This window comes from Fringilla coelebs, assembly GCF_963513975.1.
Source record: "Fringilla coelebs genome assembly, chromosome: 19".
Classification (NCBI taxonomy): domain Eukaryota; kingdom Metazoa; phylum Chordata; class Aves; order Passeriformes; family Fringillidae; genus Fringilla; species Fringilla coelebs.
In genome coordinates, this window is record NC_140045.1 from 4,447,498 (window position 1) to 4,465,100 (window position 17,603).

At 42.8% G+C, this 17,603-nt stretch overlaps 1 protein-coding gene across 2 annotated transcripts; it reads right to left on the bottom strand.

Moving 5' to 3' along the window:
* Nucleotides 1–1,438: 1,438 nt before the first annotated feature.
* On the bottom strand, nucleotides 1,439–16,720 carry DGKE (diacylglycerol kinase epsilon). Of its 2 annotated transcripts, XM_084218778.1 has the most exons (12): nucleotides 16,542–16,720; nucleotides 15,957–16,298; nucleotides 14,230–14,389; nucleotides 13,634–13,753; nucleotides 12,558–12,701; nucleotides 10,640–10,797; nucleotides 10,313–10,364; nucleotides 10,049–10,162; nucleotides 9,465–9,536; nucleotides 8,815–8,942; nucleotides 7,796–7,907; nucleotides 1,439–7,459 (listed from the first exon to the last, which is right to left on the bottom strand). In XM_084218778.1, exons 1-12 carry the CDS (start codon nucleotides 16,550–16,552, stop codon nucleotides 7,301–7,303), a joined length of 1,572 nt encoding a protein of 523 aa, XP_084074904.1. In that variant the 5' UTR covers nucleotides 16,553–16,720; the 3' UTR covers nucleotides 1,439–7,300. The 2 variants fall into 2 exon arrangements, with proteins under 2 accessions (XP_084074904.1, XP_084074903.1); XM_084218777.1 differs by having other exon boundaries at nucleotides 15,957–16,720.
* Between the last annotated feature and the right edge of the window lie 883 nt (nucleotides 16,721–17,603).

The window sequence follows — 17,603 nt, forward strand, 5'->3', positions numbered from 1 at the left end:
TGCCTGCAGCCATTCTGCAAGGAGGGATTTTTCCGAAGAGGAAAATAAATTTGTTAGAGGAGATACCCTGAAACCGGAGCTTTAGTCCTCAAGTGTCTGGTACCAGACTCCTCGAATCTTGTTTCGACCCACTACTGTTCATTCACAAAAACTTTGTATTTTTACTGGTATCATCAAAAAATAAACAGAATCTCAGCCTTGACTTGCACTTTGCTAATGTCCCGTGTTCTTCCCCACACATACCTGCGCTGTGACTCCGTGCACAACTTATGGCTAAAGTTTGGCTCAAGTGGGTGCTCTGCACGACTCACTCCAGCAATTCTAAAAACATTTAAAGATGCAATAAACCTTGACGGTTATCAGCATTAGTGCCAGTGATCCTGAAAGCCCTGTGAAACTATTGTCTTACTCATCTAAGAAAAAACCTGCTGAATGCTCTGACCCCATCCTGAATGGAAAACAACACACAAATAGTCTTTAAAAGGTTTGATTGTGGCATTATACAGGAGCTGAGAGGCCAGAGCCCTTCTCTCTTTTGTGCAAATGAGACCAGGGAACAGAGGAGAGGACTCGGGGAGGGAACTGACACTATGATGAAGTGGCCCCACAGGAGGATTTATTCACTTCCAAAGGCCCAAACGAACCCATCTGCTGCCGTCAGGGAAAGCACTGAGCCACTCGATCCCCGAACGTCTCCCGGCAGCAGCGTTTCCCGGGCTGGGGAAAGCCCCGTGGGAGTTTGGCTGATCTGCTCTCAGCAGCATCTCCTGCCCCATCTCCAGTTTCTACTGACACCAAAACATCTCCTGTTAAACCTCGAACGTCAAACTGCTCATCGCAGGTAAGGCATTTGCAGGGCTCCTTCCTCTCTTCGAGTAAATAATGTGCAGCATCACAAGCTGTTTTAAGATCCCCAAATCAGTGGCACTAGAGGTGAGAAATGAGAATATGGACGTTTCACATTACTGTTGAAGCCTGGGAATTCAAACCATTTTAACCACACCTATTGAAAATCCACACAACCTCAGCTCCTCCCGGGGGTGGAGAAGAAGGAACCAGGAGCAGGCAAACAGCTGCTGAGAGATCTTTGCAGGTTACCAGTGTTAGTTTTACCTCCAGATGACATTACTATGCTGTCTAGATTTTTTCCCAGATGTTGAGGTTTGAGATGCTCAAATTTTGCAGCAGGAATTTCAGGCAGTAGCACGGCCACAGAGTTCAACTAAATGCAATTTCGCTCTCAAAATGCCTAAGCTCATCCAGCTGCAGCCCTCCCAGAGCCAGGCAGTCAAACTCATCCCGGGGTTGTTGCAAAGTTGAAGACTTACATTTGTTTTTATGCATAGCAAGGAAAAGGAAAAGCTGAGTTTAAATACTTTAATCCACGCCCTTAAATCTACAGAGAAATACAGTACAAATAACAAGACAAACAGATGCATTAGGAAATTCAGGAACAGAGCCAGTGCTGTGAAAAATCTGTATTTACAAATTTTAATGAAGAATATGGAGCAGATATTTCTGCATAGAGAATTCTATGGAGTGTAAGTCACAGAGAGGCCATGGTACAAGCAAGTGAAGTTTTCACTTTCCCCGTGTTAATGTGCAGTGACCACAGAGGGGGCAGCTCTGGGGCTCCACTGAAGCTGCAGCTCCTCAGGCAGAACCTGGCCCAAATCACACACTGTGCCCACCTAACCACTGCACCAAGCATCACAAATTTCTATGAGACAAAAGCACACTCACTGTGCCTCTGCAGCAAATAAAACCAGACATCTCTGCTTTTCCAGCAATGACTTTTATAGGATTATCTCCTTACCCTTCCATTTCAGCCCGCCCTCTCTTCAAAACCAAAGGAAAACCAGTCTGAGGTTTGAAAACATGTCTTGATGGCAAGGAAAAATTTGCAGATTTTGATTTAAACATTTATTCTGTAGGTCCAAGATCATGCTAAGTGGTTTTTTCATGGCAAGTAAGAGCTCACATAGTGTACAGCTGTGACCTGTGGGCTTGCTCTGGGGTTTTGCTCTCTGAGGGGCAGGAATGGTGCAGACAGTGTCTGCTCACATTTGGGCACTAAATACAGATCTCAAACTACACCATAAGGAAACAACTGATCTGCCAAGAGTCCACTGATCACTCCTTACTGCTCTGTGGGAAATAAAAAAATACTGATTCCCAAATGTTACCTTTCTCAATTAAAAACTGCCTAAATTGTTATAAATTCTTCTTTTTTTGAGCTATTTCTTGCACTTGAGGCTCATATTTTCCTTGTTTAGTGCCACTTTAGAACATATAGACAAACACATTCAATGTAAATCCCACATGGCAGCATCACAGCATGTGAAGCTAAATAGTATATTTTTTTAAACTGTTACCATGCTGACATTTTCTTGTAAGTAGTAATTACTAATTAAAAGTTACAGCTTTTAAAAGCAACATTTTACAGTATTCTGATCACTACTTACTAAACAAATACTATACATACTGAAGTTACAAGCTACAAAAATAAAAATCCATTCTGTTTAACTACAAAAATCCTAGAAAGAGAAGATGGCTGGAGGTATTCAAAAGATTACAGCAGTTTGTAGCAGACAAAATGGCTTTTGAGGGATGTAAACCTTGAAGGTACAGAATGCAATAAACTCACATACAATATAAGTTCCTACATAATCTTTAAAAGAAAGCTATTTTTATGCTGAAATCTACAAACAAGTTGCAAATTAAACAATGCAAAGAATTAATTACATACAGCAGTACAGGACACAGCACAGGACACAGGGCAGTATTAAAAAGTACAATTTTAAGCACATTCATATTTTTGAACAGTTAAGGGCCAGATCCTCAGCTAAGGTCAGTCTGCACAACACAACTAGGTTTAGTCAAGGCATGTGGCTTTATTCCAGCTGGAAGTATCTCCCTGAGATGCCCAAAGCCTGAATTGGGTATTCAGCACTTTTAGATGATAAAATCGTGATCATGTCATGCTTTACAACTGTGGCCTCAACAGGGCTGAAATAAAGAATGTGTAAATTCTCTCCATTTACTCAATTACCACAGGAAGAAGTGGTCTCTGCTACCTCACCCTGTGTTCAAGAAGCACCTCTCCTTTCTCAGAAGAAACCAGCATTTTTAATTAAGTGGTTGACATTCAAAAGAATCAGTTGCGTCCTAGGATTTTTGAAGACAGTCTAATTTAATTCCAACTGAAGACTTAATTTTTTTTATTTTCCAAAAGGAAGAAAACTGCTAGTAGTCAGTACAGTTAGAACACATGGAGATTTTGATGTGTCCTGCTCTTCCCCAGAGACTAACTGGGTTACAGTGCTGCTCTACCAAAAGCATTTGTTGCCAAGTAAAAACCAAGTAACTCCTCTAACACTGATGCCATTGTGCTGATCACAGCTAAAGGTGCAGAGCTTTTTATTTAACCAGTGAGATACAGTAGCACAAACTGTAAAAGCTTCAGTGCAATGTAGCACAGAACCAGAAGGAATTGGCCAGGCTGAAACCAAACCTTTCAAGGATCAGTTCTCAGAACCTGTGCAGAAAAGGGACGTTCCTCCCCAGCAGCAATGAGAACAAAGATTGTACTTTCAATACAGGTCAGGAGTATTGGGGAACCTTTGGAGTCCTGGTGGTGATGGTGACTTCAGGAGCCAGCCAGGTGGGTCACTGGGCCAAGAACAGCTGTGTGAAGCCATAGAAATTTTCTTGTCTGACAAAGCCTTTTACAGGAGGTTCTGTGCATATAAAAACACCCAGCACATCCTCTCAACGTGAGTGAACAAGTGCAGTGTGAGCCAGGCAAGGAGCTGACCCACAGAGAAGCTCTCCATGCAGATTTATGCTTTCTGTATTGCCTGTCACAGGACTGAGAACCTACATTAAAGAAAGTTATCAGACACTGACCAAACTTGCTACTGGATGCAGCAATAAAACTTAAGAATAAACTTTATGAACTCACTTTGAAGTGCTTGACAATCAGTGTTATTGTTTACCCTGTACATTTTACACAAAGCTGTAATATATAGACTGGCAGAAGAAACAGTTTGTTATTTGGCTTTTTGAAATATTGCTTTCTCGATTTTTCCAATGTTTATGATTAACAGGATAAGGGAAAACTCTTCAGTGCAGGACAGGAGCTCCAGCTGCAGAGTCCCCTCTCCCAGACAGAGAACATACTGTGGGGATTTCCAGGGTTCCAACCTACAAAGAGTAACTCCTTGGATGGAGGAGCTGTTTGAAATGATGCTCTCTGCACATACAACATTTAAAAAGCACGGAGCAGATTACATTCCCACCACAGCACTAGGCAGCTCCAGCTCTGGTACGAATCAGCCAAGTCCATTTCTGCTGCCAGACAATCTGGGAGCCCATTGCTGAGGCCAAACTGGGGCTAAAACTGAAACAGCTCCATCAAAGTCATTCCAAACAGCCTTTAACCCAATTTGCAACACACCAGAAAGGAGGAAACATTGAAACCAAAGAACAGCTGGAAACAGCAAGGCTTCCCACAGACTCCATGTTTTACAAGACCTTTTTTTGCCACACAAATATTTGACAGCTACAGAGGCACAATGGACACTTCAGCCTCACAGAATGTTCTCTAAACAAAAAGTACAATTCCTCAAGAGGCTTCCTCACAGCCACCACGGCCACATTTGCTGCCATCACTTACAGTCCACTGGTGACACACAAACTTCTTCTCCTCCAAACCCAAGACCATTTAGCAGGGGTTTTCCCAAACAAACACCCAGTTAGAGGCTACTTTCAATTTGTTTCTCCAGCAGGAATGATGGATTGACCTTCCCCAGAGGATTTCACACATGTTGGACTGGACCCATGGCAAGCTGCAGTGGGAGGGAGCACAGGCAGCCCCCACTGGGGCACAGGTGGAGAAACCCAATCACCTGTGGGAACACAGGGACACTTCCAACCTTGGCATCAATTATTTCTTTTCTAGATGTCAGGAGTCAAAAGAGTGAAGTTTTTCAACAGTTAAAGGTTTTTGGGCTATAAACCAATTTGAATAACCATCTGATCAACTTCAGGGAAGTCTAAACTGCTTTATGAATAGTTTAAAGTAGCCAGTGGTGTCATTTCAAATCCTGCTTTTCAGAACACATACCCTGCTTTGTCAGAGATTCCTCATTTGTTTGTAAACAACAGTTACAAAAGAACTACAGCATAGAACTTAAATACTTTTAGGGTGCTGATGGTTACAAGTCATTAAAAAAATAATAACTTAACTGGTAAGATTTTTGAAGCTAATACAAATTGAAGCTCATAACTAAAAAAAAAAGGTAGTGGATTCATCTAGCATAGCATACTTAGGGTATTTTAAACACTTTTTACATATATTTTACTCTTATTTTTCATCTATATTTACATCCAATAAAATAAAGTTATGCATATAAGGCTAATGAATATGGAATTTACAAATGGCTTCTGCTTTACAGTTCATTACACTCTAATCACATTTTCAGACTGCTATAAATTCACTGAGAATCAGTAGTATTGAAGTTCTAGTACATACACTTTCTACAAGGAACACCATCAAGTTAAAAATGCTTTCCAAAGAGGATTACAGTTGAAGGTTTTAAAAATACTGACTTTGCCAAGTTTCAATAAATTATTTTAAAATATAAATAGATCGTTCACTGTTAATGCAAACATAATTTTACAAGTTTTTGTAAAATGGTTTCATTTTAAAAATCCTAGAAACACAGCCTACTTTACCCAATGGTCTCATTTTCAGTCAGCATAAAGAAAAAAAAAAATAAAACCTGGGGGATCATGACAAAAGCAGCAACATTAAAAGTTCAGACCAAAACTCTCACCTTCTTATAATCTTGGCTTACACAGGATAAATTCTCTTCCTACTTGGAAGAGCACCTTCAGTTACTAAACTGAATTTATTCTGTGAGATATTTTAAACCTCAATTCAGTTCTCACCTGCTGCAGGCTTAAAATTCTTACAACAAAAAGAACAGGAATAAGATCTTCTACTTTTGTTAACCATGAAGATGTTTTCACCTGAGAAGCTTTTAACCTGAGAAGCTTCAGACATGCCAAGCTGACAGTCCCTGTGTACTGCTGTAGGAGTTCTGAACCTCCACCACCAGGATCAACCACTCCTCTTTTTCCCCACTTCATATCCATAAGGGAAATGAGGGGAACCAACAAGGCATCTCTTACCAGCTAAGAGCCAGTCAGAAAACAAGTGCTTCCATGCTTTTTTCCACAATCAAATCATACACATGAATGTCACCTCTGTAAACTCAGCTCTCAACCTCCACACTTACCATTGCAAGTTAACAGACTGACTTACTACTGATCATTCTCAGGTAATTATGAGCCACGTTCTTCAACAAGTTTTTAAAAAATACTCCCCATTTGCCAATCATCATAATTTCTTTAAAACCCTTCTCTCTAAACAGCTAAAAAAGATGCTCCTTTGTCCAAGTTCTCCTCCAAAAAGCCTGCCCAAAAACTATGATGTTGCTATTTACAAAAACTAGAATTAGTCTCTCACTGAACTGAAGCAAAGTCAAGTCACAGGATCATTCAGTGCAAATCATGGTACAAGTATTTTGAATTGTATGTTGGGGGACTCAAGACCTCAGGGTACTCTTTGGCTTACAAAGCCACTGAAAAAGGTCATTTCCTAAATAACATTTCCAGAAACCTTTGGTCCAAAAGCAATTTTCTTGCTGAGTACCTTCCCCAGAGCTCCCAGATCCTCTACTCTCCCAGTGAAGCTCACTAGAGCAGGTGCACAGAGTTACTGCTCCTGCTCCCAAGCAGAGATGGCAGCCAGGAGCAGGCTGCTGTCAGAACATCAGCCCATATTCTGCTTGGTCTGGTTTTCTGCTCTGGAACTGCTCTGGGGCATGTGGAAGCAGTCAAACCTGTTCCCCTTTCCAAGGGAATGAAACATCTCTCTGAAGCACTGTGCTGTGTATGTGCAGATGACCTGACTGCACAGCAAGGAAGGGTTGCAGCATCCATCCCTTTTCAGCCATGAGAGGAACACACTCCAGCTGGAAAGGCTGGAGGGCATCCCCACCAACCTAAAAGCAAACCAGTCGTGGTAATTCAGCTGTGAAAGTTCCCATGAGTGCAGAAGCATGGCTTTTTCCTCAGCTCTAGTTCATTCACAAGTATGAACCTTAGTTCATAAACCTCAGTCCAGATCAGACGTCAGTGTTTTAACGAGCTGAAGTTCCTCGCTGCTGCACGTGAAATTCCAATTCCACAAAATCTCCAGGTCTTGATCCACCTGCTCCCTGCCCTGGTGTCACTCTGACAGGCTGGAGGCATCATCATCATCTGTCTGCTCCCCAGAGTGGTACAACATCAGAGCGTGGGTCTTGTGAGTGATGGTGACGGTGCAGGGCCCCTGCGCCCAGGGCTCCCCATCCACCTGCATCGGCATCTTGGAGCTCTTCAGGATCAGCTGGTACCAAACACACAACACAACCACAGCAATCAAAACAGCTGCTGCCAAACACAGCAACACAACCACAGCACTTCAAAGGGGCTGAAAGAACCTTTTCCAACTGCAATACCCATTCACAGCCTGGCCAGAGAGAAACTGTGAGTGGCACCAACCACAGCAACACAGGTCTGTGCATTATGACATAATACATTTTTACTAAGCAAGAGAAATATCCAGCTCAACTGCAAACTGCAACTTTAGATCTGATTCAAGCAGTTGAGTGCTTGAGATTCTGTATTGTGTATTAAAAAAGATTTAGGAGAAGAGGTGCCTAGGTGCCTAAGCAGCACTTACCCTCACGGTGTGTGCCTGCCCTAGGCGAACAGGATTTGCCAGTTTCACCTGGATCTGGGCACAGTGGAAAGAACCATGAACACCAACAACTTCCAGAAGTCCATCATCATGTCTATGAAATAAAAATATGAGACTTCTTTCAGTGAGCTGATGAGCTCCAGCACATATGCCCAAATGTTATGTCCTCTTACTGCTATTCCCAGAGAGAAGACAAATGTTGTGCTACCAATACATTTATGTTTTTGTGCTGGAGAACAAATCCCACTGAGCAGCAAAGAAAGCCACCAAACAGCTATGGAGCAATTCACCAGTCAGCACACCTGAGCTGGCCTCTGGAAATCATGCATGTATGACTTTCCAAGACTCACTGTGCACATTTAAAGGCTCACAGTGGATTTCTCTTCCATAAACTTGTAAAATTTTCTGTCTTTTTACTCAGATATTCATCAAAAGGAAAATCTTTTAATGGCTTAATTTTTTAGATCTGGGTAAAGGACCTTGCCCAAGTATTTTTTAGAAATTCAGGATTGTAAGCCTTGTAACAAAACTATGGGTATATTTATATAGATGTCTTCTGAAGAAGGAAGTCACAACAGGGAATAATTAATGTTTGAAATTCTTTTTCTCTTTGGTATTGCTCCCAACATGGGAGTCAAAATTTTGGACGTGTTTTGTTTTTACTTTCCATTTTAACTTCTAATGAGATGTGGTATTTTAGATTCTGAAATGGATCTATCTTCTGCTTTTTGAAGGCTCACTTTATTGTTAGTAGCCTCTCCAATGCTTCTGCTGTCTGTCATGCCAGACATCTTGAGATAGCCTTAAAACCCCCTTGATGTATAGGATGCCTTTACTCTAAGTCTCCAATTCAAGGAAATAAACAAATGTGAGATAGGCTGTCCCAAGGAGCCCTTCCAGCCTGCAGACAAGCCTGGCTAGATAAGAACAGTCTGCTGAGGGAATTCTTTACATTGCAAGAACTGTTAAAGAAAAAAACAAAGCAAAACTGCCCTCTGTACCTTGCCAGAGGATAAGGCTCATCCCCCATTCCTTCCCAGAGCCTGCAGCCACCTCCCCAGTATCCAATGTTCAGCACAATGATGCCTTCCAAATTGGGCAACTCAATCCTCTCACCATCCAACTCTAGCTTTAAAAGACAAGCAGAAGTTAATTACTGTGGATCAAATTCAGTACTTCAATAGAACTTATTCACTTTATGCATTCAATAGGCTTCCACTTAAAAGAGAAATTGGCTCTGCACCAAGAAAATGTGTTTTCTTTCCATATTTAAAAAAAATCCTTCTGATTTCACAAGAAATCAGATAGTAAATTTCTATTAGTAGAGAAAAGAAAAAAGGAACTCTCACTTATGTAAGCCTCTAGTGCTATGGCAAATTACAGCTGAATATCAGTGCTTGCACTCATAGAACCGAGTCAAGGCCAGAAAAAAAAAATCAGGAATTTGCAGTAAGCCCAAAGACAAGAATTCCATGAAGGAAGCTGCAGACAGCAAAAGGAACACAAAAACACTCCAAGGCCATAGCCACCCTCACAGAAATATCATTAAGTGCAAATATGGTAAAAAGCAGAGCTTCTCTCCTCTTCTTTCACAAGATAAATTTTTACACTTCACTGACTGTCCAGAGAATAAGCAAGTTAAAAAACTTACCTCAACCTTTTTGTTAAGATCTTTACATTCTTGTACTAAGCAGTCTTTGGTTCCATAAAAAAAATAAACAGCCTACAAAAAAAAAAAAAAGACCAAAAAAAAAAAACCCCAAACAAAACAGGGAGAAAAGAAAATATTGTTAGAAAAAGATAACACATAAGAATACTATTTGAAATATTTATGTATAGTTATGGCTGTGCAAACCTTGTCTAAAACACACACATAATATATTTGCACATCCTTGAACTAAACCTTCCTCATGAGATGACCTACAACTTGCATAAGGAACCAGATGTCCACTTGAAAAGGAAATAAGCACTTAACTCATGAAGTTTCAAAGCAAATGAGAAATTCTGGGCAAAAACTGAGCAACCAGCAAATTCTGTAAGCAAGCAGAGGCAAGGCAGAACACTTGTGAGCGGGCTTGCCAACATGTTTTTCTTAGGGAAGGGGATTCCATGGGTAAAGTTAATTCAAACTCTTAAAATGGCAAGAAGGAAGTAGTGGTAAAGGAATGTGAACCTAAAAATAGCCTGAAGTCAAATCAATAACTCCAAGGAAGAAATGTCCCTTAGCAAACACACCTTATTGATGATTCTGCTGGAAAACAGAGAGGGAGTTTTCTCACGATGGGCATGGAAATTCAAAGCCATAAGAGCATCAGGTCCTACAGAGAAGTAGTTGTTCATTGTGAATACCTGTAAGACAGAACTTCCAATTATGCCTTATTAAAAATCATTATTATTGTTTAAAATTCAGAGTGTTTAATGGGAAGTTGATAACAGCAACAAAAAAATGACAGACATACAGGTATTCAATAGAATTCATATTATACTTGCAAACCATACCTTTGGTTTCCTTAAGTTGTAGTATCCTTTGTTTGTTACTTGAACCTTCCATCTGAAAAACAACAGGTACTTAGACTTGAGACAGACAATCCTCAGTATCAAAGCTGTAGTTAAGATTCTCTTATCTATACTAGGATTAAGGCAAAATACTCAAATTTAGTTAAATTATGAAAGAGTTAAGCCCTGTAGAAAAACCAGAAGACTGAATTCAGACCTCAGTGAGGTTGTAGTTCCTTCTGGCAAAACTTGTGTTTATGTAAAGGAACTGCTGCAATGAGCTACAGCAGTGTTTGGTTCTGTACATTTGATCTTCTCACTGTTCCTTACCTGTCCAGCTTGATTCCATCTGCCTCCATGACATTTCGTAAGATCTGCTCCACAGGGATTTCTCCAGCATAACCTGCACCCCAGCCCAGTGTGTTAGACAGGTCATTCCCTGTTCCCAGAGGTAAAATTGCAACTTGTGGGATATATCGTTCTTGGCCCTAGGACACAAAACCGCTGCATATTAGCTCCTGCTTCAGCACTCATTGTCTCCCTTCCACCCCCAATGCTCAGATTAGATCAATTCACCTCCCCAGCAGCCTGTTACACAGAGCAGAGCTCTGGGGCTGGCAGAGCAGGTGGCACATTGAGCTACTTACCCAGACATAAGGTAAAGGAAGGAAATGTTAAACCATTGTGAGAAGGAAAGAGAATACAAACACAATATGGGAACAACACATTCTGAATACTGAGTATTCCTTTCCAGGAATGATGCTTTCGATCTGGGAACTGACATGAACACTGAGAGATGTAACACACGTGGCTGTGAACTGCAACAAGACACCAAAATGCTCCTACAAGACTGAGAGAGGTCAGGTCTAAACAAGAGATGCACAGAGTACCCGTGTTCAACCACACAGAGAAACACAGACACTCAAAGGAGCAAAGTCAGGGTCTCAGTTTGAGACTGTCACCCACAGCTGGAGCAGGTGAAGATCAGCTCTGCAGAGCACAGTGACAGGAGCTGGTCAGAACAGCCACCTGAGCAAAGGGCTTGGCTCTCCTGACCACAGAAGGGTGAGCAATTATTTCAGCTGTACTATGGCCTTTGCAATTCAGCTGTGAAAAGCACTTGTAGTAAACTGGCACTTTGGTTACTGTTTTATCCTGAAAGGTTATCAGCCAGGTTATCAACCTGTATTTGAGAGTCAAGATAAATGAAGGGAGCAAATAACCTACTGCTGATAAGAAAAGGGTTTTGCTGATAAATCTCTACAGTTTACCTAATACCAATTACTCAATTTAAACAGGACAAAGAAAAACCCAGATTTCATCAACTATATCAGCAATGAGGGACAATATATCAAGTGCCCAGGACCACACAACCATATACTCATATTCAACAACCATATACTCATATTCATTAACCTTAATAGTTACTTTATTTCTACTTTATCAGCACACAATAATTCTCAAAGATGATGTTGGACTATGCATGAAGTTGTAATAATGGCCTTTAGCTACAACATTTTATGTATTAACAAGAAAACTGCAGTAAAAAACTTTGATATAAAAACTTTTTTCTTTCAGCACTAGAGAAAAGGTTTATTAGGTAAAGAACTAAAGCTTATTAAAATTATTTTCCATTCTTAATTTTCTCAGGAGTTCTTAGGAGCATCCCATAAATGAGAGTATCTTCCATTTCAAACCCACAGAAAACAGTTTGTTTTTTTCTCCTCTACTTACAGCTAATAGGCAAGGCTGCAGACAGACAGACTCTTCAGAATATATGACAAGGAGCAGAAGCAAATGACTGCACTCACTCATGCACTGGCAACATAACCAGAATAGCTGGCAAAATTATGAGGTTATTATAAAAGATTGAGTGTGCTGGGAGAAGGGAGCAGTCAGAGCACACCAGCCAATATCAGCAATACCATTTATGACAATATAAATCTGTTCAGACAAAGAGGAAATAACAATGCAGAAAATATCCAGCAGCTTGTTCTCTCCTTGTTTTGCAAAAAAGAACTACTATCAATATAATTTAAAATCTAAAGTGTTTTCATTTTTCCCTGAACTACAAGGAATAATAAGATGCATTTCCCCACACCCTTTCCCAATATGAATAAACAATTATGCAAATATTCATCTGTAATCCTATTCACAAAGATGAAGGCAATAAATGCAGGTAAGAGATGAGAGGTAGAACTTTGGCAACATCAAAACTCATTTCACCTTTTAATTTAAAACACAATACCTTTATCTTCATTTCATCAATTGCATCCAGGACCCAGCCCACTGTGCCATCCCCACCACAGACCAGAACCCTGACAGCATTGCAAGGCAGCCAAGTGCAGAGCTGGAGAGCTTTAGCAGGTGCAATTTTGCTGAGATCAAAAACCTAGAAAAAAGGAAAATAAAGAATTCTGTAAGTTCACAGAACAGGACTCAGGATTTGGCTCACAGATAAACAACTTCAAGAAGTTAACTTCAAGAAGTTAACTCTAACACAAAACAAAGATTCTCCATTTGCAATATCACATTAGCAAATGAGTTGTATTGACTTTCATGAGCAGGATTTGTTTCCCAAATTCACAACAGAGCACCAGCTGCCTCCCTAGGATTAAATGGCATTGATAAACTGAGAGTTGACAGAACCCTTGGAAAAAATCTGTATCTAGAAGTGTGGTGATGAATTCCGTAAAGATGAAAGATTTCAGATAAAAGTAAATTTAAAATACTCAGCACACAAAGAGGTTTATTCTTTGAAGCCTTATTGGGATGCATTTGAAACAAAAACACAGTGATTTCTCTTGGGCTGTATTTTACAGCTGGGTTTTGAACTTCAAAGGAGGAGTATTAAGGTGCAGCCAGGAAATCCAAGAACAACTGCTTGCCTTACGTAACATCCTGAGCCATCCCAGTGGATTTTAAAGGGAAAGCAACTACACAAAGCAAAACTGTCAAGGCTGACATTTCCACAAATAAAGTGAGGATTCAAATACAGGTTTCCTATAAAGATGATTTAAATGGTTCATTTTCTAAAAAGTGTACACTGTTTCAAAAGTCAGATACTTCTGACTGAATTACTGCATGTATTACCATAAGTAAAAAAATGGACTGGTATTAGAATCCTAACAAACTTGGGGCTGGGAGAAGTCTCTGCACATTTTGTTGCTCTCTGTGAAGCTGTTCCTTGCTAAAAGAACAAACTGCAAGAATTTGTTTCCTTTACTGATCTTCCACAAGACCCTATTGCCATTGTGTAAGCAAGATGGTATCTATTCTGATCTAAACCTTGGTTTTATTATGGTGGCCTTGCACTGTAAATACCTGAACAGGGTTCAGCAGCATTTTAAATTCTCCTAGAAAAATTTCACCCATGTTGTTTCCACTGCGAGTATTGGCCAGCACCATGACTGGCATCCAGTGTTTCCTGCAGTAAGGGACCACCTGCAAGAGGTAAAAATCAGTCAGACACACAAACACTACATATTTGAGAATGCTTAAAGCCTTGCTCCAAGCCCCATCCCCTGCAAGGGCTGAAATGAGGAAGTCACCAGTGAGTCTGAAGTAGACAAAACACAAATACCTCTGACACATCAAGGCTGAAGATTCTGCATGCTGAGGACAATGAATAATACAATGCTATGAACAAAGCAGTAAAAAACTCACAAAAATTCAAGGAAGTAAGGTAGACAAATCTCAGTATTTTGGAACAAAAAAATCAACATCTGCTCATCTTTCAACAGCCACGTTAGTAAAATGACAAACATTAATTAACCCAGCAAGTACTTAATAGATCTTGAAACATTTACCTGACAGTTGCTACTGTCGCAAGTATTGAGTTCAAGTTTCAAGGACTGTCTGTGGGTTTATGTGGTTGCTTTTTTGGTATATTCTAAACCCAAGAAGCAGCAGGCCATTACCTTTTCATAGCTGGTTCTTTTCTCTTTACGCATCTGGTTGATTGCAGACAAATAGTAGGGTGGAATAATTAAGTCTTTGAATTCTCCAAATGTACAATCCTCAGTCCTCAAACAATCCACCATGCACTCATCATGCACAGTGCACTGACACCACACACACCTGAAAAAAGACCAAAACACATGAAAACAATCTTCAAACAGGCACATTTACTCATTTGCTCATTTACTTTAGACTTTTGTCAAAATATTTATGTTCACATGCACCATTATAAGTAATATTTTCGTTTCCCTGGAAGCTTATGTATTGGCTATAGAAAATTACATAAACTGGTCATGCACTTGCAGGTCTAGGAAAGCATTTGAATTCTGCTGGGAAAAAAGTCCAACAGTTTTAAATTAATTCAGTTCTTTTGAATTAAAAAAATAGGTGCTATAAATATGCTCCTATTTGGACTATTAACAGTCACACTGAGAGCCTGTGAAAGAACATAAACCCCTGTCCATCCTTAGAGAGCACAGATAAGATACTGGAGCTCAATTCAATACAGTAAGACAAGAAATGAATTAATGCATTCCTTAAGATTGATAATACCCCTTCAAGCCTGAAACCTAAAAGGTTACACAGAGCTGTACAAGGCTGATGGGATTTAGTTATGCAAAACTGCTTTGCTTTATGACCTATTCTAAAAGCTGTCCTGGAAAACAAGACTAGAACAAGAGAAAATACTGCAATATCCACCTCCAGCCTCTGCAGAATGTTAATCCTCATTTACTACATCCAAAGCCTTGATTTAAGCAGCTGGGAAAGCTATTTTTGGAGTCCTCCTGACTAATCCAACACACAACTAGAGTATCAATGACACTTGGCCTATACTCTGACTCTCTTTTCCTCTTCTTCCTTCCTCTCCCTTTGCCTCCAAATTCCTGCCCTTCCCTCTCCTACACACACTCTCAGGGTTTTGTTTCTAATAATGTGCTCTTTTTCTCTGTAATTCTGCTTACTTACCAAGCAGTTTGACAGTATCACACAGAAGCAAAACAAAAGCTGGCAGAATCCAGGCTGACAGGATCCTCTGAGTAGACTGAAGTAACACACCGAGGCACCTGTCATTGCATTTTGGCACTGACAACTTTGCAAGCAATCTTACTCATGACAGTGCAAGTCCATTTAATGGTTCATTATATTTTTAAAGCACTCTTACACAATATATTGCAGTAGCTTATAATATTTCTCTTTAGCCTTTTTGAGCATCCTTAAAAATGAACCTGAAACCTGTACAGAACATTGTTTGCTCTGTTTACACTGAGCAGATGCCAATTTTCAGATGCACACTTTGGTTCTCTGAACTGTGAGCTGCGCCTGTCAAACTGCTCAGGCTATCCACTGTACAACCAAAAAATTTATTAGAAAATTCCTAATATCATCCCCTAAAAATAAAACTCCCTGAGAGTCTCTTGTGCGTAACTATACAGCAGCCTGCACACCATGCTGGAGTGATGCAATTAAGAGAACGAGTGGACTTGAGATGCAACGCCACACTCTTAATCTATGACTCACAAGCATCCATTTTAATTTTAGGTTCTTTGAAGCTGTTTTTTTTTTAACAGTATCTTATCTGACTACTGCAGGATCTCTTTTGGGGTGCGGTCTCCCAACAACCCCGTGGAAAACCCAACACCGCCACGGCACTGTAGTGCTCCTACACCGTCAGACTGCCTTGCAGTACCTGTAGTCGCAGAGCTTGGGCTGCGTGCCGCACTGCTGTTTGCAGACCATGCAGCAGCTGCAGAGAGGGACGTTGCCCCTGATCCAGTGGTGCGGCATGGAGCTGGGGGCTCCCGCGGTGCCCCTCATCATGATCTCCTTGCAGAGGAAGCGCCGGTCCGCCGTCTTCAGGCAGGCCTCGCAGACGCGCAGCCCGCAGCAGCTGCAGAAGGCGCCGCGGAGGATGTGCTGGGCGCACACGCAGCAGTACGAGGGCGACCCGAACAGGTCCGTGTAGTGCCAGTCGTGTTTGCTCTTGCGGAAGATGTCCCGGATCAGCAGCTGCCGCCGCGACCGCTGGAAGCTGCACCACGCCGTGATGAGCACGGGCAGCAGCACGGAGCATAGGGTCCACAGGGCCAGGCGCCAGTCGGCCCCGGCGGGGGAGGCATCGCCCGAGCCCTCCATCCCTGCGCCTCCCCGGCCTAACCCCTCGCACCTCTCGGGCAGGCGGCGGGGCGAGCCCCGGAACGGCCCCTTCGCTCAGGGAGCCAAGGCGCACCTTCACGCACCATCTTCTAACCCCTGCTCAGGGCTCGGCACCGACCTGCGCCGCATCGGGCCGAGGCAGGGTTCCGCCGGGGCTCCTCCGCCGCCCGCCCGGGCCTTGCGCAGCGCCGGCCGTCCCCGGGCTCCTCCTGCCGCTGTCCCCGGCGCCGGGGGGGCGCGGCCGCACGTTCCCGGCTGGCCTTCGCCGCTGGCCCGGGCCCCTCCGCGGGGCACACGGGGCGGAGCAGACAGCGAGCTCCGGCCCTCGGCCCGCCCGGGAGCTGCCGGCGGAGCCGGGGCCGGGGCGCTCGGCGGGCTCGGAGCGGCGCCGCGGGATGCGCGGGCCGGCGGAAGCGGAAGCGGCCCGGGGCCGTTGCCAGGACACGGGCGCCGCCCGCCCCCGTCTGTCGCGACAGCGGCGATGTCGCCAGCGGCCGCGACAGTGCCCGGCGGAGCGGCTCCGCTCCGGCTCCAGCTCCAGCTCCAGCTCCGGCTCCGGCTCCAGCTCCGCTGGCCCCAGACCCGAGGCGAAGGCCGCGCTGGCTTGGGGCCGAGTGACCGCCGTGTTTGTGCCTTTATTGCCCAGCCATAAATGCTTTCCCCCATAATTTCGTTCTCCCCTAGAATGATGGAGTCATCAGAGTTGGAAGAGGCCTTTCCGATCACTCGATCCGACCGGCACTGTCTCTGTGACACTAAACCACAGGACCCACGCCAGGTCCCGATCCCCTTGAGCAGCTCCAGCGATCGGACTCCGCCACCTCCCTGCGCAGCCCTTCCCAAAGCCTGGCCACGCCAAACCATGATAATCTTCATCTGAATCTCCCCCGCTTCAGCATGAGGCCAATTCCCTGGTCCTCCGTCGGCCCCGCAGAAAAACCCGATCCCCACCTCACTGCAACATTTCAGGTTCAGCAGTCCGGTCCCCCAAAGTTGTGCCTTGGTGCTGTATTTGTCCTCCCCATGGTTGTGCTTTATTGCCCAACCATAAATGCCTTCCCCTCATAATTTCGTTATGTCATTACATCTTCGATTGTTCCCCTGGGGCAGTTCTAAAAATAGTGGCTGCTATTAGAACCTGCAGGTTCTTGCACTTTCAAAACAGTGTAGTGAGCAATGA